Source organism: Phasianus colchicus, chromosome 2 (assembly GCF_987193195.1).
Source record: "Phasianus colchicus chromosome 2, bPhaCol1.hap1.1, whole genome shotgun sequence".
NCBI classification, from domain to species: Eukaryota; Metazoa; Chordata; class Aves; order Galliformes; family Phasianidae; genus Phasianus; species Phasianus colchicus.
Window position 1 is genome coordinate 75,470,150 of NC_143437.1, and position 21,485 is coordinate 75,491,634.

Below are 21,485 nucleotides of genomic sequence, written 5' to 3' on the forward strand. Positions count from 1 at the left end.
AAAAATTCAGTCACAATTGTGATTGATATAAATTCATCTTTAATCAGTACTTTATTCTTCACTTCAGTGATGATTACAACAAAATTAAGATGTGCTTTTATTACTGAGATGTAAAAATGATCTTGGACATGATGCAATGAACAGCCAGCTAGTTGGACAAAGTACTGAGAAGGCAATAATTCACATCAGCTTGCACAACAATGTAGCACATATTCCTTTCATTGGGATTCTGCCACTCCCTCTCAAAAACAGCAACGAAAAACAAATGCAGAGGGAGTGAAAAATTTAACCAATTAATGTGTGCTTTTTAAAATTATTTTGGTTTTCTTTTAAATTAGAAAATATAATTTGGAAATTAATACAATAAAATTTTGGTTAGCCTTCTACAATTTACCATTTAAAGACTCATGTTGTTAAAAGCAATGTTTCCAAAATTGTTCTGGGTATACAGACTTCCTGATTTCTCAGAAGCTTACTACTATGCTTAGGAAAACATTAGCTAATAAGCTGCTTTTTGCTCAGTCTGTCCAACAGCTCAGTAAATTGCATCTGACAAAAAAAATTAGTTCCTCTCCTACGTATTCACATGATAGTTTAAGGAATCAATTAAAAAAACAGTGGGTTTTCACACAGATTATCCCTCAAATAAAATCTATCACATAAAAGTTTGCAAGAAGTCAAATAAGGATTAAAGAAACTAAACATGCTACACAGAAAGGACAACAAGATTTAACAGATCTGATGCTTGGGATATAGGACAAAACAGCTTTGAAAAGTCAGTTCCTTCACAAGAAATCTTCAGAGCAAGCTTCTCAGAACTTACTATCAGAGTCTGCACAAAGCAAGTTTAAAGTTACCTTCAGTTGATGTTCCACAGTATCACACTTGCATTCTCATAAAAGACAATTCCACTGCTTTTGCTGTACACATTCATTAGATCAGTCTAATGCAATTGTTTCATAAACATTTGTTTTGTCTGGAGTAGAACTTTAACAATACAAACTATGCTAGACAGAAACACTCAGCTGCTTACTGTTGATATTTTTTTTTTTTGGAGGACTAAACAACACCTCTAAAATTTATCAGAAGGATGGTCAATACATTTCAGGACAGTCAAACTTAACAGACCTTGTCACTATAGAAACAGTTCTCTTCCACTGCTAGAAGCTACTACCATCAAAAACAGGCCTGCTTCCAAATATATTATCCTTCCCTCCAGTGAAATCATCTCAGGTTTTAAGTTTGCCTTGCTCCAAGACAAGGTAACTGGCCTTGTAGGTCAGAATCAGCCTGTGATCAGAGTGAATAATGCTTATTTCAGACGTTCCCATGTAAGTGCTGTATGTTCCATAAGGGATATTTCAATAGCAAAAGAGAATCACTTAAGAGATCTAAATGCTACTATTTAACTCTGTAACTGGCAGACAACATATCTGAGGTCTCTCTGAAATTCACTACCATACTGATTACAGCAAACATTACAGCTACAGGAAAGTGTGCATTTTTAAAAGCAATGTTATTATTTGATTCTCCTCAAGTCATTGTTTCTTCAGCTGTCTACCCCAGGCCTGACTGACATTCAAAGTGTCCCCATTGAATCAACCCTATTAAGAGAGGTGTAATAAGGTTTAGCGTGAGGCACACGCTCCTACACCAGCACCTGGCTTTCTGTCAGTTTCTGCTTGATTTAGTTGTCCCTCTTCTTTTAGCTTCATTTGTCTGAAGTCTTCTCTAACTTGTTCTAGTAGATCTGGATTAAAAATGACATCCAATGCTGTCATAGCCAAAGCTTTTGCTGTGCGCAAAGCATAGAACTGGGCATTTTGTGACCCTATGGAAAAAAGGTAAGAAAAATTTCCTGTTAGATAACTAATATTAGATTTCATCTACTAGATCATCATGTAAAACATTTTATAAAGGAAGACCCTAGAGTTTCAAAGTACAGAAACTTTCCCAAAAATCTAACCATGTGAAGCACAACTGATGCCACAAAACAATTTTTGATATGGAAGTGTTTAACTTTCTACTTCTTACATAAAGAAGAAGATGGAAAGTAGGAAAACAAATGTTCACACTTCCATTTTTAGAAAAGGCAGAGCATTACAATGTCACCTCTATTTGCAGAACACTGTGCTTTGGGAATAAAAATTACTACTTTCATCTCTTGACTCATACTTAGAAACTCTTAGAACATGCCACCAGTGCTAGCTAACTCTTCTAACTTCTTAGTAGACAGTATTCTGAAGAGAAGTCCAGTTTTTACTATAAGGAATGGGTCATCTTTCCATATATATTTAATTTTAAATACGAAAATAGAAATGCTAGACATTTTCAGCTTTTTCTCTGTAGCTCTGCAATTAAATTGTTTCAAGATCCATATTCAGCTCATACCTCATCATGCTTGAAGAAAGCAACTCCATTTCTACACAGTCAATCACATGCAGTCTCTTTTAGATCCAGTACTTGTACTTCAGTACATCTACACATTTACTATACAGTAGCTCTGAACACTACAGAAGCACAAAAAAGCTTTAATCTTGTGCAATTCAAAATATTTAGCTCCTTAATTGTACCGTAGTGAAGAGTTGGCAACCACACCATACAGTACTTCAGGTTCTAGATGTAAGCTTCTGACCATTTCCACCTTCACTCACCTGCAGCTTCTGTGTATTGCTCAGTATGATTCAAAGCATCAGAGCCAATATAAAAATAAGGATGAAGCCCAGGGACTACAAAGGTAACATTTCCAAAATCTGTAGAACCTAGAAATAGCATGAGAATTCTCAGTCAGTGTGTTGAAGAGTTGTAAATGACGTAGGAAAATCTATGACAGATACCACCTCCATCCCACATTTGGATATCCTTTGTCCCAAATACTAATATGTAAGCATTTCCAATGAGTCATTATCTACACAAAAATCTCCCATCAGAGAACCAAGTTCTTCTTAACTAACCATCTTCAGATGCTCTGCAGCATGCTTCTGTCACTAATTTGTTACTGGACTGCAAGAAAGATACATCAACCTGTTCCTATCCCATTTACTGAGACTCTCATCAAGCATCTCCTGAGTAAGCTGTTAATTCAGAAAAGAGGAAAGCTCCAAGCTTCTGAATTTGGCACAGCCCAGATATTGCAAATCTTGCTCCAGCACCTATCAGCAGCTCCAACAGTTCTCTTCTCACCACTATGCAAGTGTTTCACAAGAAGTACAAACTCTGAAGTACAAGCTATTTTTAAACAAAAACAGACTGAGGACAAATATGTTTTCTGGCACTTTTTCATCATTCCAAGTTACAGAAACATTAACTACACAAACACTCCTGAAAAAAAAAAAACAAGACCCAAACTGAACTCCACACAGAATGCTACTGCTTTGTAGATATAAAGAATTCTTGATAGCCATACCTGACTAGCTAGCACCACTGGCTTATGAGCAACAGCAACCATCTTGAGGACTGCATCATCTATTTAAAAATACCATCCCAAAGTGGTAGATTCTTAATAATGAATCATCTAAGAGTTCATAACTATGTCCTGAGATGTTTTTTTTAAATTATTATTAGTAAAGGCAAATAGGCAATCCACTCAGTTCTTCCATTATTTGTTAAAGAGATGTTTAGAAGCCACAAAAAGGAACGCACCAGTTACTGTGAAATTCAGGTAGCAGGGAAAGCATAAAACGACCTTGTTTCAGAGTGGGGGTGGGTAAAGAGGGATGACCAACTAAGGGATTCTCGTCAGCTTTTTTCAGGTCAAAATTGCAGGAGTTTCTTCAGAGGTAGCTTTTGAAGGGACTTATCCAACTATTTAAACTCTTTCTAACACATCAGGTAGACTCCACATCATTACATTGTTGGTGAGAATATATCAGCAATGCTTTGAGACTTGGTAGTGAACTGATTGAAGAACATAGATTTTTATGTTGAAACATAAAAGTGAGTCCACAGAAACTACATTCTGTGATAAAAGACTAGTTTGGTATCTTCTGTGCTTGCACATAAACCAAATGAGAAAGACTTTTCAAAAAAAAAGTATTGTTTTCCATAAACACAGCTTGAATTTGAAGAGAATTCAACTCTTGGCACAGCACTAAGTTCTTTTCATTTTCAGGACTCTGTACTCTTTGTAAATCTGGAAAGACAAACCAGGAGTCTAAAAGGTCTGCCTCCTCCTGACTAAACAAGAGTCCTAAACTTGCCCTAATACACAATCAGCTGAAAAGACTGTGCTGGCTTTTTTCTTGCTTTCAATCAGCAAAAGAATCAAATTTCCAGCCTCAATTCATCCCAAATTTGAGTGTTCCTTACTTGAAATATTTTCAGAAATATTACCATAAAGCACTTAACTGCTTTCAATGTGTGTCAGGAAAATTTCTCTGCTTCTACAGCAAAAAAGCACAGGCAAGAGGTATGACCCTTTTACATTGTTTCAGTTTTCTAATCTGACCTTTTCTTCTGATCAAACTGTTTTGTTTCACCTACCTCTGCCTCATCCTTTTACACACTTAAGACTCGTCATAACAAGAGAAATAGATCAAGTTACCTGACAAACCATTCAGAATGCAGTCTTCTGATATAAATTCTATTCCAAGCTTCTTTCCATTCTCCTTGTAAATCTTCTGCAGGCTTTTATTTGGAAGCACATTGTAGTAATCATTTTTACCCCCTTTTATTTCCACCTAGTCAAGAGAAACAAGATGTTAGACACCCTTCTCCAACCTAAGGCAGTTTAATGTATATAAAGACTGAAAAAGTACATATCCATACTTCAGAACCACATCAAAGCAGACAAAAGCACAAAGTTTTTTTCAGAAATATAACATTCAGCCAAACATTAGCTTTATTTTCTGTCAAGCTTCCAAGAGCCAGTCAAATACCATAAGGATTTCACAGACATCTCTAAAAAAAGCAGGAAAATCTTCCTGTAATAGCTTCTAATGATTTTCACTGCAGGTACTATCAACCTACATCAAAATCAATCTAAGTCTTCCACAAAATTCTGTTTCACTATTTTTATTTAGAGCAGTTCCAATAATTACAGCCTCAGTAATGTTTACAGAAAGAATTCACACAATAAATGTTTGAAAACAAGTGTAAAAAAATATCTACCAACATCAAGTTCTAAAAGAGATTTCAGCTTTTATTCAGAATAAAGCAGAGTTCCTGAAACCCTTCTCTAGTTGCAGTGGAGAAGCCAAAATAGGCAAACAGCACCTAAAAGGCTCCTCACAATTCACTGGTTCACAACTATATACACAATGCCTCTTTGTTCTGATGAGCTGCATTAGCACCACGTACCAAGAGCAACCAGAACCTCCGATCTTATAAATACATTGCAAGGCAGTCTTACTGTTTGAACCAGCCACAAGAGAGAAGAATGGGAGCATCCAGGGTGCTCAGTGAGAAAGGAACACCACTGCAAATCATGAGCTATCACTTTTTAAATGTCACTGAAGTAGAGGGATGTTCCAAGTGACTGAAAAAATGCTGTCATATTTATCTCGAAGGGTCAGGAGGACCTTGGAATTTACTATCCTATCCTCAAGCTCCTAGGAAGATTATGGAGTTAATTCTCCCTAAAACCAACGTCCAGGTAGAAGAGTCATAAGGTGAGAGTGAATATCCAGCACAGATTTACTGAAGACTAGATGGTACATGACCCAGCTCAGCTTTTCATGACGACATCTAGTTCAGTGGACATGAATGACATTCAGCCTCAAAGGATTATGAACAGTGACACAAAAATCCATGTTGCTGCATGTTACTTTTAGCATCCCTCTGGAGTCAATATGGGTGTCATTCTTGTTTTGGTATCTTTATTACTGTTACAGACAACAGGAGCACATACAAGTTTGCCAACTATACCTAATTGGTGTGGAGCAGGCAATAATGTGAAGGTATGTATAGGGAGCAGCTGTTAAGCTGAAGGCTGAGCTATATACTATTCAGAAGTATGTCAACATGACAAGAATAGAAACAGGCTGGCAGGAACCTCATGAACTTCAACAAATCCAATGTCCTACATCTAAGAGGGAAGTATCCCATGCAGCAGTGCTGTCTGGAAGCCAAATAGTGAGGAAAGCAACTGAACAGGATTCAGTAAGGTGTCCTTGAGGTAATGGGACCAGATGTAAACTGAGCTGTATTAGTAACTAGCAGGATAAGGAAAAAGATTCTTTCCCTCTTCAAGATCCTATTTGGTGTGCTGTGTTTAATTCCATGCTCCTCAACTCAAGATCAAAACACAGGGCTATGAGAATATATTCATACTTTGCATCCTGTGGCCAGTGCTGCGGCTTTGAAGCAGTCCTCAACCTTCTCTGTCAGAACAGAAAGATCTTTCATTGAAGGGGCACGCAAGTAAAACTCCAGTTCAGTGTAAGAAGGAATGATATTAGGTTTCACACCACCATTTTTTATAACACCTGTAGAAAGAGGAAAGTCAAGTTAAACTATCAGTGTTAAATCCTACTGCTTTATCTTCACCCTTGTCGTGAAACTCTTCACTCAAGAACTAAATACAGACAAAAACAAAGCATCAGTTGAGTATGAAATACAAAATGCCAAAAAACATTGTGCATAAGCAAAATTTCTTTATCACATCAGATCAGATTAAGTGGAATGTACATGCTTTCCAGCATGATTTCACCTTATTCTTTGGTTAGACATCTGTTATAAGCCTAAAGACAAACCAAGCTAGCATTTGTAATTAATCCCCTGGAATTCAATGCATTATAGTTGCAAAGTAATCTGGTTGTCAATGACAAAGAAAACAGCCTGTAATAACGGCTACCTTCACTTCCAGCTTTTGAAGGTTTCCTCACCTAGGATGTTTCCAACTTCTTCTACCAGCTTGGAGAAAAAATGTAATGACTACATCACAACGTCACTGTGCAACACTGATATGATGTGTGTGCTACATGGGACAGATAGTTTATTAGATTTCTCATCCTAATTCTTCAGAAATCTTACAGCATATACTATATATACACAGTTTTACTGGAGTTAAATTTGAATTTCAAGAATTCCTTCAAGGAACACATGACAGCTACGTCCTTTCTGCTTATGGCATCAGAGGCATTATCATAAAAAAACACAATATTTAGCAACTTCAACAATAAAATACTGTAGTCATCAATACTACATGACAGCTAGCTGCTTCCAACAGGCTGCCTTTGTTCCAAGCCTCCTGCTCTCATTTTATATATGCGAAATATGATTTGCTTTCCATTGAATCTGAGAACCACCTTATCTACTTTAAATGGAAATAGTGCACAAAAGGACTGATATGTGTAACTGAAGCCTGAAAAGGCTGTGCTGTCAGAATGGAAAAGGGCAACAAATCTTTATCTTTGATGCAGAAAGCCTATAAATACTAGGAACTCCAAAGTCAACATTTTTAATCCGGAATACAGTCAAAGCAAAGTGCTGAATCAAGCAACAATCAGCACTAGCCTACCATAAAGGGAATAGCTCAGATGAGACATAGACCTCATAAATACAGAACTAGAAAGTCAGCAAGCAATCATGCAGATTTGCATGACATATCAAAACATGTCTGCTCAAAACAAGTAGCTTAATGAGCAAACAGCTCTCCCTTTTCTTCAATGCAGCACTTTGTAAGCATAACTGGATAGAGCCTAAGAGTACGCATTTAAATAGGTATATATAATAATAAATGGAGAGCAGATCTTAAAAGCAGTCTGCTCTGCAGACAGAACCCTGCTTCTACATAGAACTTCACTTCAACACACTGTTTAATATAACTTGTTGAACAGAAAGAAAAAAGAATCTACTGTTTTTCAAGTAGCAACATTTGCTCTTAAGTGAAAAGGAAGATAAACCCAACAAATACTAGATCAACTTAATATAGCATGTTCAATTACATAAAACACTGCTCAGAGATTCTAGACTTAAAACAATGGAAAAGTATTTCAGTGCTTGTTAGTGGGTTAAGTCTAAGATTTACAGGATCACTTAGGGCAGTTAGTTAATGCAAGCCTGCAACACAAAACATCTAATACACAGATGTAAGCAAAGCATTCCTAGAATAAAATCTCATTCTGGTTGCTTACACCTTCCCAACAGGCATTTTAAATTTTTTTCAGCTTGACAACCAAGTTTATGACAGTAAATTTATCAACACAAATTTAAGTTTTACTGTGGTTGTGGGGGAGTATTACCTCAACAAGGTTTGTTTAGGTCTTTTTTTTTTTTTTTTTTTGCTAATGAGGCTTGCAGAAACCAAGAGAAAAACAGAAGAGTTAGCCACCTCCAAGTCCCTTCTTAAACCTGCAACATGAATTTCATATACCCAAACTCAAATGTCTTGACTCCTACAGAGCAATAGGTTAGAGATACCTCTCTACACCCACTGAAACTCATTTGGGTAAGCTCAGCAACAGAACCACAAACATTATCTTCATCTACAGATTAGGGCCTCCAGACTCCATTTAGATATCCTGGAGAGAAATATGCACAGGTGTTAGAGAGAACAAGCTGCCACGATACATAATGGTCATGAGCTCAGGAACTCTGTAAGAGTCATAGCTCACAAGTTTTCCAAATAAACAACTCTACATTCATAAGTTCTTTAGCAATGAATGTGCTTCTTAATTTAAACTTTGAGAAAGCTGTACTGGGTGTAAGAGGGGAAATCTGGGTTTAAAGCCAACAGGCAGCTTTCAGCTCAACTTCTGCAACTTTTCTCACCATGCAAAAAGAATTTGAAGGTAAATGAAGCTTAACAGTTAGCATATTGCAAAAGAAAGGTGTATGTCTACTTCAAGGTCTACTAGATATTAAATAATAGAATCCAGCACAGCTGACTGGACCACTATTCAGAACTACAGACTCCTGCCATCACTTTTCTTAGCACTTCTGAAAATGAATTTAAGTCACTGAAACACTACATGTCAACATAAAGGGCTACAAAAATTATGCAGAAAGTAATACTTCTTTACACAGAAGCATTTGATCTTAAGCTTCTGCAAAATTCTACTGAAGCACACTTAGCTCCTTCTTTCTGAACTGCAACTTCAGGTGCAAACACTTAAAATTAAGCTTATTTTCAACAGTTCACTGTGACACAGAAATGACTGTAAATATTGTATATTATTTAAGTGAAACAGTGATATTCCACAGTATTTGAAGTGACACTAATTTAACTCAACAGTGCAATATCTCAAATTGTAGGATTTTGCAAGTTAGTATTTGAACAGCCTATAGTCTTACGTGCTGGACATCAGATTTAATGAAGATCTCACCATGAACTCTCCAGGTGGGTTTCATTTGCTGTCTTAAAACAGACAGATTGTTGTATGCAAGAACAGCAGCATCTAATGCATTAACTCCTTCCCAAGGATAAGCAGCAGCATGAGAAGCTTTTCCAAAGTATTTCACAGTCACGCTAGGAAATAAAAGGCATTGCTTATTTGCTATTCATTCACTTAAAAAAAAAAAAAGCCTCTAAAACAAAAAATTCCTTTTGTTCACACAATCACATGTAAGCCTTGTGCAGCAGAACACCAAATAATAATTTACCTAACATGAAACCACTGCAAAGTTAAACTACCTTTGAGAGAAGGAAGGTGTTGAAAGATTTCTAGAAAGTTGATGATATCAGATATCAAGAGCCAATCAGGCAAAACAGTTCCCATAATGCACAGTCTTTCCTGCAGATTAAAGGCTTTCAGTAAAACTTAAATTTCCCCAGCACTTTTCTATACCATCCCGATTGTCCTGAGATACTTACTAATATTCTTCTCAGAGGATAACCGATTCAACATTAGAAGTTGACTGCCCTAATTCTTGCCAAACTTTTAAATTTGCGCTGTAAACTATACATAATTGACAGTACATTAGTAAGATCACACATAATCCATGTCTAAACAAAAAAAATCAAGTTTAAAGTGTAGTAAAAGCACAGTGTAGTATTAAAATGGACGTTATGCTACAGTAAGGATGCCTTTTCCCTGTACACCTCAAAAAATGCTGGGGGAAAAGCTTGCAACGAAGGAAGAAACCCACTGCAAAAGGTGACCTCCAGCAGTCATAATACCACAGTTCAGCACATCTGATAGGATGAAGGCAAGCATGAATTCTTCTGATGAGTGCCATTTATTAGCATCTTCAGTTACATGAAAACTCTCTACACATAAGGCAGATATTAAATACTGACATTTCCATTTATTACCATTTCTCAAATATGCAAATATCAGCTTTTATCAATACCAGAGGTTTTAATTAAACTGGCTGGAACTCAAATCCCAGACCTTTACATATGATGCTCTATCCTCAGGCTCACAGAGTTTCCCAAAACACACACTTGTCACTCACCCAGCTAGGGAAAGCCTACCACGGTCATCCCCGTCCTGCACAAACGCCAACTCAGCCACTTGTCCTCAATGACCCCTCAGGCCCGGAACCACGCCACAGCTCTAAGCTAATACTGGCACTTAGATACCAGACAGCAATAAGGGACACAATGGAGTCCCCTGTTGCAGCACAAAATGACTCCTTCAGTGTGTGCAATCTAAACTAAGCAAGCTTTTGTAATGCCCTTTCCTTCCTCTTCCAAGGATCACACATCCCATTCTGTAGAGTAACCCAAGCATTAGATTGCAGCCTTCAAATCAGCTCATAAAGATGACAGGACAAATCTCTGAACATTCTCCTAGTTAGAAAGAAGACAAAGTAAAAATGAAAGCCACGTTGCAATTATTTCTGTCCACAAGAAACATGAAGCTGCTTATTTAAAAAGTTCAGCACTCCTTCTCATGGGGCCTCTATTGTAACACAAATACCACATCCAGAATAAAAAGAGATTTTGGTGGATAATGCAATCCTCAAATTTTTGTTCAACCAACAACAAAAACCCCAGGCTAATCTGGTGAAAAGTGAATAAGAATCACCACATTATGGCATGCATTCACAGCAGTTATCCCAGGGTGCTGAATTTACCTGAGGCACAAGTCAGCCTGAGTTTGCAAACAGATGCACTAATAATTTAGTGATTGTTAATTCTAAAATTCCTTAGAAACAACCGAAAGACCAAATACAAAGCATGAAAGCAGTCTTTGTACACTTGAAATCTCATTATTTCAACCATGGCATAAGCTGAGTATTTCAAGCTGTTGGAGGTAGCAAGCTGTTTCCACTCAGTACTTCAATTCCATGTCTCCTCCACCTTCAGGCTTTAAAGGCTAGCTGAGATGTGTACCCTACAATAGGATATCAACTCAGAAAGGGGATTCCCAAATCTTACTGTATCAATCTCAAGGGGCCATTACAAAAGATGAAATGGAGAAAGAACTGCCAATAAAGACTACAAACACAGTCTTAAGAAACAGCAACTGAAAGTCTAGCTGAGCTAAGTGTCAAAAAATCAAACACTTCAGATTAAACAGTTCAGATTCTTCACATGATGAAGAAATCTATCAGAGGGCTAGCTACAGAATGAAGACTAGTGTTTCTTGCCAATCTTGTCAATTTTAACCATAAAGCTAAGCAGTACCTGGATAAATTATTCTCCAGGAGCAACACTGCAAGGAAAAAAAAAGGCCAATAAAATCAAGCACACACAGGTAACACAGCCAAGATGAAAACAGCACTCAGTACTCAAGTCAGATGGCTGGACAATTGTTACAGAATTTAAGAGTGCTAATTTCAGTACATGTGGGAAAAAAAATCACTAGAAAGAGGTTACTAGCAAAGACCCTGCAGGGCAAGTCCGTGGGATCAAGTACCACTGGTAACTCTGGCATAAAAGGTACTTGCTATTAAAAAGCTGCTGACAGAATACTGCTAAGACACTAAAACAGTGTTTTAGTTTAACAGAAGGGGTTTATAACACTAGAAGAAGAATGGCATGATCCTGAGGACTAATATAGCAGGGAAAAGAATTCAACTTAAAAATACTTAAAATCAGACTAAGCATTTCTCTGTAGAAGTTTCTTGCTTGAAAATAACTGAAGAGGAAAGCCCCATTGATGCTAGCTGCCTACAAAGGAAAGTATCAGTTTACTGAAAGCTAAATCACTCTAAGATTGCCTATATGTTGAAATTTCAGGGAAATGAGACACTGTGGCCCCAGCATTAGCTCAGCAATGCAATTACACCCGAAGCATACAGCTCTAGTTACACATCCAGCAAGGAACAAATCAAGACGACTCTGCAAGTGCAAGTACAGAACAAGTGCAGAAAATGAACATGTGAGCTAATCAAGAGATGACAATGCAGTACTGCCAAAGAACTGTGATGCCAGCTGACTGGAAAAAGGTGCAATGAGGGCACGACTGCTGTCTGTACATATAGTGATGGTACACATGAGAGAACGCCAGGAAATAATTTGAATCTAAAGACAAAGCTGATATTAGAGTTAATAGATACAGAATGGCCAAAATTAAATTCAGGCTGGAAATTATTAAGGACCCAAACAGCACTCAGACTCAGCTGGCTGTCAGCTGTTTCCAAAGGTAAGAGGTAAAAACAAGCACTTTCAAAACTGATTAAAATAAGAAGAATTCCATGGTCTGGTGCCCAGAAATGCAAGAAATTACAATTAATGAGATGTCCCCCCACTGTATGTTCTGAAATAGAAAAAATGAAACTTCTTTTTTTTTTAAGAGAGAGTAGATTATTAGATGCACATGGAGAAAGAAACACCTAAAGATATTGGAAGAAAAAATGGATTCTGAAGACACACAAGATCCAGCTTCTTTAAGTGTTGCCCTTGGAAGAGCAGCGTGCCCAACAGCGACCTGCTGACTACAGTCCACTGACCGCAAATTCCTCCTCTGGAGGGCACCTGCAAGGTCCCGGCCTAACCTCAGCCTACGCCAAGCAGCAACTCGGGGAGGGGAACGAAGGACAGCAGCGAGGCGAGCCTTTCCACGTGAGCTCGCCCGCTCACTCACTCGTGCTCAGCCACATCGGGCAGATAAGCCGCGTTCTCCTGCGAGGGGTGAGCCATGAAGACCACGTCCAAGCCGTCAAACGCCCCGGCGTTGATCAGGTCGATCTTGCCTCCTCCCTGCTCCTCGGCGGGGGTCCCCAGCACCGTCACCTGCGACACAAACGCACAAACGCTCAGGGCCCCGGCGGCCGCAGGGCCGGACCCCCGCCCGGGGGAGGGCTCCCACCTGCACGGCGACGGGCGCGGGCTGCGGCAGGCTCTCCAGGGCGGCCTTGAGACCCAGCGCGGCGGCCGCCCCTACCTCGGCGATGAGGTTGTGGCCGCACGCGTGGCCGATGCCGGGCAGCGCGTCGTACTCGCACAGGAAGGCGACGCGGAGCGGGCGGGGGCCCCGCGGGGGGTCGGCCGTGCCCCACTCGGCGCGGAAGGCCGTGTCCAGCTTGTAGCGGGGCCGCACGGCCCAGGCGGCGCCCGGCAGCTCCCCGCCGGAGAAGAAGCCGGTCATGGCGTCGTGCGCGTGGTGCTCCTGGTAGGCCAGCTCGGGCCGCCGCCAGATGCTGCGGCTCAGCTCGCCCAGCCGCGCCGCGTTCAGCTCCACGCTCTCGCACGCCCGCCGCTTCAGCTCCTCCAGCACCGGGTCCTGCGGTCCCATGGCGGGGCGGCCCGAGAATCACCTGCCGACCTGCGCGCTAACCGACCCTGGCGGCTACTCCGCCCGCACCTGACAGCCGGCGTGTAAACCGAGCGGTGCCGCGCCGCTGCCTTTTATTGCCTCCGCCGCGCCGCAGGGCGCGCTGGGAAATGTAGTTCCGAGCCCCGACGTGGCCTGCGGGCGGCGCCCCGCCTCAGCTCATTGCGTCTCAGTGCCGCATGAACGCGGTTCTTGAGCCCCGACGGCGGCGGTGATTCTACCGCCTCCACGGGCAGCCAGTGCCACTGCCTCACCGCTCCTTCTGAGAAGAAATTCTTCCCAACGTGCCATCTGAACCTCCTCTGGTACAATTTCAGGCCATTTCCCCTCTTCGTGAAGATCTCCGCCATTTCTCCCTCTGGAGAAATCCAAAGGATGAACTCAAACAACATCCGGCTTTTGCATCTGGCTTGTGCTAGTCAATAGTACATAATGCGATTGTATAAGAGAAGAGCGTATGGAGGATTCTAACACTCAGTTACCTCATCTATCTCTCTATATTATCATTATTAGAGAGTTTAGATGCAATTTATCTCCCTTTCCATGTGAAAGACTCATGTTCCCTCCTATGAGTTGGGCACCAGCCCAACCATGATGGGTTTTGTCCATGGGGGAATGCCTGCACTTTGACACCTGCTATTAGCCATCATCAGCCCAGCAGTCTCTATTTTGATCACTTACGTGTTTGCAGTCTTCAGCCAAGCAGGGAAGGAAACAACAAATGTTTTTCTGATGTGGAAATAGGCGAAGGAACTAGTGGAGTGGAGACTCCATGGCCCTTGGGCAATCTGTGCCAGTGCTCAGTGACCACACAGCACAGAACTGCTTCCCAGCATTCAGGGAGAATCTCCTCTGCTCAGTCTGTGCCCACTGTCTCTGACCCTGGCAATGGGAAACACTGAAAAGAGCCCCCTTTGCACCCTCTTTGGGTATTTATGAACACTGCTGAGATCCCAGTGTCTCAATCTCTTCCTTGCCATGTGAATTTCCTGCTTCTTTGGGCCAAAGGCAGCGTGCAGCTGCACACCTAAACCTATAGCAACACCAGTATGGAATGGCCTTGGGTTGGAAAGGACCTCAAAGACCAACCAGTTTCAACCCTCGTTTGCTTTCAATTATTTTGTCAGTAAATAGATATTCACTCGCACTCTCCTTGTAAACTCGCTGCAGCTCGGGTGTGTGGGTGAAGCATCTGCATAGCCTGAACACAAAAAATATGATGATTTTGAGAAGCACTGGCTTTGCTAGCAGTATTCTGTGCAGCCTGCCTGCACCGTGCTGTTGCCACAACAACCTGTGACAGCCTGTGGCCTTGCTGACACAGAATCACAGAATCACAGAATCACAGAATGGCCAGGGTTGGAAAGGACCTCAAGGATCACAGATCTCCAACCCCCCCACCTCATGTAGGACCACCAACCTCCCCATTTAATACTAGACCAGGCTGCCCAGGGCCCCATCCAATCTGGCCTTGAACACCTCCAGGGATGGGGCATCCACAACCTCTCTGGGCAGCCTGTTCCAGCACCTCACCACTCTCTCTGTAAAGAATTTATTTACTGACTTTTGTAATGAAATCTTGATGATCAGGTGCACAGGGTTTGTTTGTTTTCTTTTTCTGGAGCTGTTTTGCAACATGCCAATTGTTTAAAATCCTTTATGCATTTATTACTAATGAGGGCTTATCAGTATTTGGAATGGGTTTGAAGTTCTCATTATGGATTAATATTTGATACAAGCTGGGCAGCAGGGACCTTGCCTACCTAACCAATCTGTGCCAGACAAAGGTGAAGTCAGCAGAAACAAAAATTTTTTCCCCCCCCCTGTATTTATTGAATTACTTCATTCAAACTGAACAAAATTCTTCTCCAGGCTGCTTATCAACTGTTTGTCAACTGTACTCTATCTCCACGATGTTTCTGTCACCTGCAGGAATGCTCTGTCCCACTGAACACCAGATTTCCCTTCTCTTTCCCTGGTGCCACCCAAGCCCTGCATGACCCTTGGTCACTCCAAGCAGAGCTCATGCTCCTGTGCCCCTGACACAGATATTTGTCACGAGCTATTTTTACTCTTGTAACACAGTCCAGCAAATACTGTGGTCTGTTCTTTCCTCCTAATACTTCCAGGCAGAACAAATCTCTCCACCCAGAAATATGCACTGGACTTCCAACTGTATCATCTGTGCGTATAGTCAGTAGCAGAGGGTGCCCATACACAGCAGAAGAGTCACATAAGTTCTGCTTTCCCAGTGATTTCAAGGGCTGGGAACCATTTGAAGCAGGCAGCCTGTTGCCAGCATGCTTTAGGAACAACCACTCTGAGAAGTGTCTTTTTTCTCTACAAGAAAGAAGTAGATGAAGCCGCCAAGCAGAGCATGCCTGAGGGTGCCGTTCCTTTAGAGGGCTTTGCTGGGCTCTGTGCCTCACCGTGCCCAGAAGCCTGCTCCTGCTGCTTCTCTTGTCTGGGCCTGGCAACCTTTGCATCAAATTAAGCCAGTGAGAAGCAACTCAGAATACGTCTTTTCAGCTGAGTACTGTTTCACAAGGCATGTAATGGTCCTCTGATGCCTGTGGGTCTTCCTGATTCCACCAGGATTTTCCCTCTCCTAGTCAAAAACTCGTGCCACATGCCATGCTGTGTTTGGCATCTGTTGGACCTTTACTTGAATGAATGCAAATCACCAAAATAACAGGAAAAAAAAAATTCAAAAAGTTATGTAATTTCCTGCTGTTTCTTTGCGTTAAACTGGTTTGAGCAAAGGTCCAAAAGAGCCGGAGGTGGGAGTGGGGTGGAAAAACAAAGGATAAGGTGTGTTTTTCTTTGTAAGCAATGTATGCATGCTAAGCGAGGCCTCTATTCCTTTTATACAAAGCTTTTGCCTTCCTAAAGTTGTTTCTGCGATGTCTTTTCCTCAGCGTGTATTAATTGTTTGTGTGGAAGAACTTTTGGATATTTACACCAGAGATGTGATGGTACCAATCAAATCAAGCAATAATGTTTTTGCACACTTCATGAAAGAAAACTTCAGATTACAGTTGTTACACTATCACAGTTTGTTTCCTATTTTCAGAGGAGGCACCAGACCTTCAGTGTTTCGTGCAAATTTGAAAGTTCACTGAATGACAACAGTAGGAAGAAAACATTTCTATTTACTGATTTCACTGTTCATAGGTTGTACCTTGGCTTATGATCATAAGAATGTTGCATTGTAGTTGATCTAAAATAATAAATCTACAGAATGCAAAACTTATACCCCAAACATGTTGCGATTTACTGGATGTACATGTATGCATTTTCTAAAAACAAGATATAAAATATTAAGCTGATATTTCTGTTGTGCTAAGCTAATTATAATGCAGTATTAGCTTGCTAAAAATATTATTACTATACAGGTGAAATACAATCCAGACTTCATCACTGTTTGGATAAAGCAAGAACTGTGTATATATTTATTTTCAAGTAAACAAGAAGAAACTTTGCAGCTGATCAGTCAACTCGTATTCCAGGAAGCAAGCTGTAAATAAATGCTTGTATTTTTGTTTTAGAGGGTGGATGAGGTTCTGGACCTTTCCATTGGTCTAAAAGAAGGAACATCTGTTGTGGCCATAAAAAAAAACTTGACGATCAAGTTTACCTCATCCCACATTAGCAACATTAGGCATTTAGGTTGAAATCCAGTTCTGACTGAACTCGATGGAAGTGCTGTCATTAAATTCAGGGTGGCCTGGATTTCAAGCCAAAATCTAAGGCTATAAAAACAGTAGGACAGTATGTAGTAAAAACAAAAGCATGTTGGTGCTGGGAGTAGGATCTATATGCTGACTTACCTAAAATAACATTCCATTCTTGTTTACAAATAGCTTTGTATTAGTAAATACTTGTCAAAACACACAATGTTATGAAAGTGGACTGTGTGTTTACAAAGTAAGTGTGGTGGAGGAGGGTCTTCGGTCAGATTGAGATATCATTATCACAGTAGAGCAGACTTTTAAAGATCTGAAAGAGATCTTTAAAGATAATTTTTTAAGATATTAAGACATTCTGAAAAGAAAGGTCTTAAGTTACACATCGTTAATGAATCTAAAATGCTGCTACATTTTCTACATTGCTTATGAAGGGGAAACAAATTCAGGATGGGTTGGATTCAGAAAAACAAAGCCCTTTCCCTTTAGAGACCTCATGTCCACCACTTAAGAGGGACCTCACCATAGTGAGGCCAGTATTTCATTAGCTAGAGCAGACTGTGTCAGAAAATACAAACCTAATATTTCCCTTAATGTTCGGATTTGGTTACATCATGTACTTGGAACTAAATGTGAAATTCTTCACATTGCATTTTTATTCCTCTAGACTTTTTTCATATTCCTTTCCCAGTCCCCCATGTGTTAGCTATTTGACTTAACAGTTACAACCTCACCAATTGTCCAAATGCCACGAACCTCTACTCAAAAGGATAATGCAAAAACTGTGCTTGGAGCTTGGATACATTCACTCAGAAAACAGCTGTGGCTATTTGGGCTGTCACTGCCCCCAAGCTCTTTGAAACTGTCAGGGATGCCTGCCCCAGCTCTGGTGGCACAATGAAAGACGTGAATGTCTGGGAGCAGTTTCAAACTCCAGGAGCTTAACTCCAGCTATTCGTAGCCCCCTTGGCATTGTATGCTTTAAACACTGGACTTTATCCTGAAGCAGCTTAGAATTATCTGCATTTTCAATCTGCTGACTCTGCTGTGTGGGTGGTACCCATTGGAACAGAGGCAGTAATATTGTAAATGGACACAGTTATTTTCATAACAATCGCTTTCATGTACCATTAACCACAGAGACTGGTGTAAGCTTTGCTGGCTTCGGACTGGTATAACGAAACAATGCTCTTGTATCTAGTGAAGATTTTCATCTGCACTCAGAAAGTTGTGTGGCTGCAGAGTGGATTTAGCTGTATTCTGTGTTTTTGTTGCTTTTCTTTCCCATCCAGACTGTGATTTTTTTACAAGAAAACATTAGCTAACCTAAGGAACAGTTCAAAAACCACCGAAGTTAAGTATTGCCAGCTAGGGAAGGTATCTGTTTGAAAGACAGGGCTGGGTAAACTCTCATTTCTTTCTTTGGTTACATAAAGCTTATCAGCTGCTATGGGGCTCCTTGAAGTCTGTACAGGAGAATATAAACAGAATTAAATCCCTAGATTTCCTGACGGTCAATTATCATAATGCACAGAACATTCTGACTGCTTGTTCTCTGTTCCATATTCAACCTTCCTTAGTTCTGTAACTGCAAGAAAAGTGGCAAGAGGTTTAGAGGCTTGTGGTAGCAATGGTAATGGGAGGACGGTTGGACTAGATGATCTTGCAGGTCATTTCCAACCTTGCAATTCTATGATCCTATGAAATATCAAGGATTTCACCTTGAAGAAAAATGTATTGAAAGTTTCCCACTGCTCCAGTAGAAAATCCTGCTTCAAATACCCCCTTTTATTTCTTACACTGTTAAATTTGCTGATCCATTTTAAGATATATGACTGCATATTTCACATAGGTCAGATGTTACTTTTGTATCATTTTTTGTACCATTTCTGTAGCAGCAGCATAGCTACGGTCACAATGCTACCAAAACTTGAGAAGATCTGTGATGAAAATTACAAAGATCACATAGATGTTCCACCAAGATGCTTAAACAGCTCCATTGTTGACTTTGTTACTATTTGATTGCATCTTAGCTGTTTAACTCCTTTCTACCTCCAAAATGCAGGTTTTGTTCATTTGAAGTCAGATAAATTCAGAGATTGATTGAGTAGCATGATCTATTAACTGGGCTGTAAACATGAACAGTCAAGAGGGGAAGGAAAAAATGGCCATAAGATACAAATGGCTTAAGACTGCATTGCTGCAAAAACCTCGTTAGAGTTTGAGAAACAAGCCATCTTACCCCAACAAAGAGCTTGAGCATCAAGCAGTTTTCCTATTGTCAGTTCACTGACTTATTCAAAGATCACTTATGTTGTGATAGCATCATAAGCAGCTGTGCAGAAAATATGCAGATGTAGAATGGCCAAGGATTGCATGGATCCATGAGGCCAAGTGTTTTCCCTCTTAAATTTTCACTCAGCTAGAAAGAAACTACTAAATTTTGTCTCCACAATTTAATTGCTTCTCTCCTCTACCAAATTTTAAAATGCTTGGTATTGTTATTAATATTAATAACATTGCAAATATAAGTGAAAAAATGTGATATAGACTGTGCTAATCTTTTCAAAGTAATGCAAAAAATTCTGATCTTTCTTTATGTTAAACAACCTGTTTACTAACATATCTTTGCCTCCAATTACTTACTGGAGTTAGCCTCATTCTGTAAGAAGTAAAGAGTAACTGCTATTGATTCAAACACAGCTGCAGGCAGGCCCCCATCACTTCCAGCCCCTTGGAGAAAAAACGTTTTGCATCTCTGACAGATCTCCATTTTTAATCTATTCACTCTTCAAAGTACTACAGCTGTTTGTTCATAGGCAATCTCTTTTTGTGGGTTAAGCAGACAGAGGACGAATAACCCAAACAATTCAATATTCAATTTTCTATTTTTTAATTCCAATTTAAATGTACAATTTTGTATCTCACACAGTACCACATGTGAAAGCTTTATGTGGTTGTATATTAGTACACTGCTTTGCAGTTAACAAAAATACGATATATTTACAATCCTTTAAAATGGATTACCTCTGTTAGGCCTCACAATATTACTGTTAAGGACTTTGTAGTGGATTTAGTGATACTGAGGGGTTATTGAGACAGCAAGAAGGCGGCTTACTGTGTCTAATTGCAAATCCCTGTTATCCCTGAAGCTCTGGTTTCTTTTGCTATTAGAGTTGTTTTGTTTTGTTTTGTTTTGTTTTTAACTGAGGTACAACAGGTTGCACAAATACAGTTGTATTATGTTGATGTTTTCCACGATACCCTGGGAAATTACATTTAAAAGAGTCATTATTTTTGCTCCTGTTACTGAATGGTTTTGTACCAATCATTCAAATGCAAACAAGATAAGTTTTATGTGTGTTTATTTAACAAGAATTATTTGCTTAAGTTATTCATTTAAAAATAAATGTTTCCATAATCCGACTTTATGCACAGTGGGAATTAACAAAGCAATAAAACACTGGTAATAGCCATTATGACACACTGCAGTCTTTCAGTCTTTATTTAATTTATGTGGTATCTCAAAGTTAAAAAACACTTATATGATATGTTTGCACTCACTGCGTGTACTCCTGGGCTTACTGCAGCAGGAAGAGGTTTACAGATGTAACACATTCATAGTTTTGTTCAGTTTTACATTGTTTATCTTCATAAAAAAAAGCAGGTAAGTAAAAAAGGAAATACGTGTTTGTCTGCAGGGTCTTCAAAGGAATCATGCTTTCTAATTTCCTGTGCTGTGAGTTGCTAGGAAGTTTGCTGATCATGTGTATAGGAATAACTCCCGAGAGCGCAGTTGGATTTGCTGAGGTCAGTGTACCACATGTGCAGAACTCTGTGAGAGCCTTGGTGCCATTTGAAGACATGCAGCTGTGAACATCCCAGTGAAATGAAACATGTGCGATTTTGTATTTTTTAAATCTGGGAAAACTAAGGCATCCAGTATGTTCAGAGATGTAAAAAAGTATGGAAATTGTAAGCAATTGTGATCAAGCTCTATGGCTGGACAAGCTAGTCCAATCCACGCTGGTCTCAACTAATGGTTAAAATAATTTTCAGCTGAAGTCATGCATTGCTCAATGACATCTGGCAAATTTTGCTCATGTGTTCTAGTTGTTTCTGATCCAATAGAGTGGAATGAACCCTACCCTGTTTGTCATTCCCCAGAGTGAACGTATTTCTTCAGTTTTTG

The 21,485-nt window shown here is 40.0% G+C and overlaps 1 protein-coding gene across 1 annotated transcript; it reads right to left on the reverse strand.

Annotated features, from left to right (window-relative positions):
- On the reverse strand, window positions 1-13,702 carry PM20D2 (peptidase M20 domain containing 2). The gene is made up of 7 exons (XM_031610925.2): window positions 13,143-13,702; window positions 12,918-13,066; window positions 9,267-9,409; window positions 6,271-6,425; window positions 4,544-4,679; window positions 2,655-2,762; window positions 1-1,831 (listed from the first exon to the last, which is right to left on the reverse strand). Exons 1-7 carry the CDS (start codon window positions 13,566-13,568, stop codon window positions 1,629-1,631), a joined length of 1,320 nt encoding a protein of 439 aa, XP_031466785.1. The 5' UTR covers window positions 13,569-13,702; the 3' UTR covers window positions 1-1,628.
- Window positions 13,703-21,485: the final 7,783 nt, after the last annotated feature.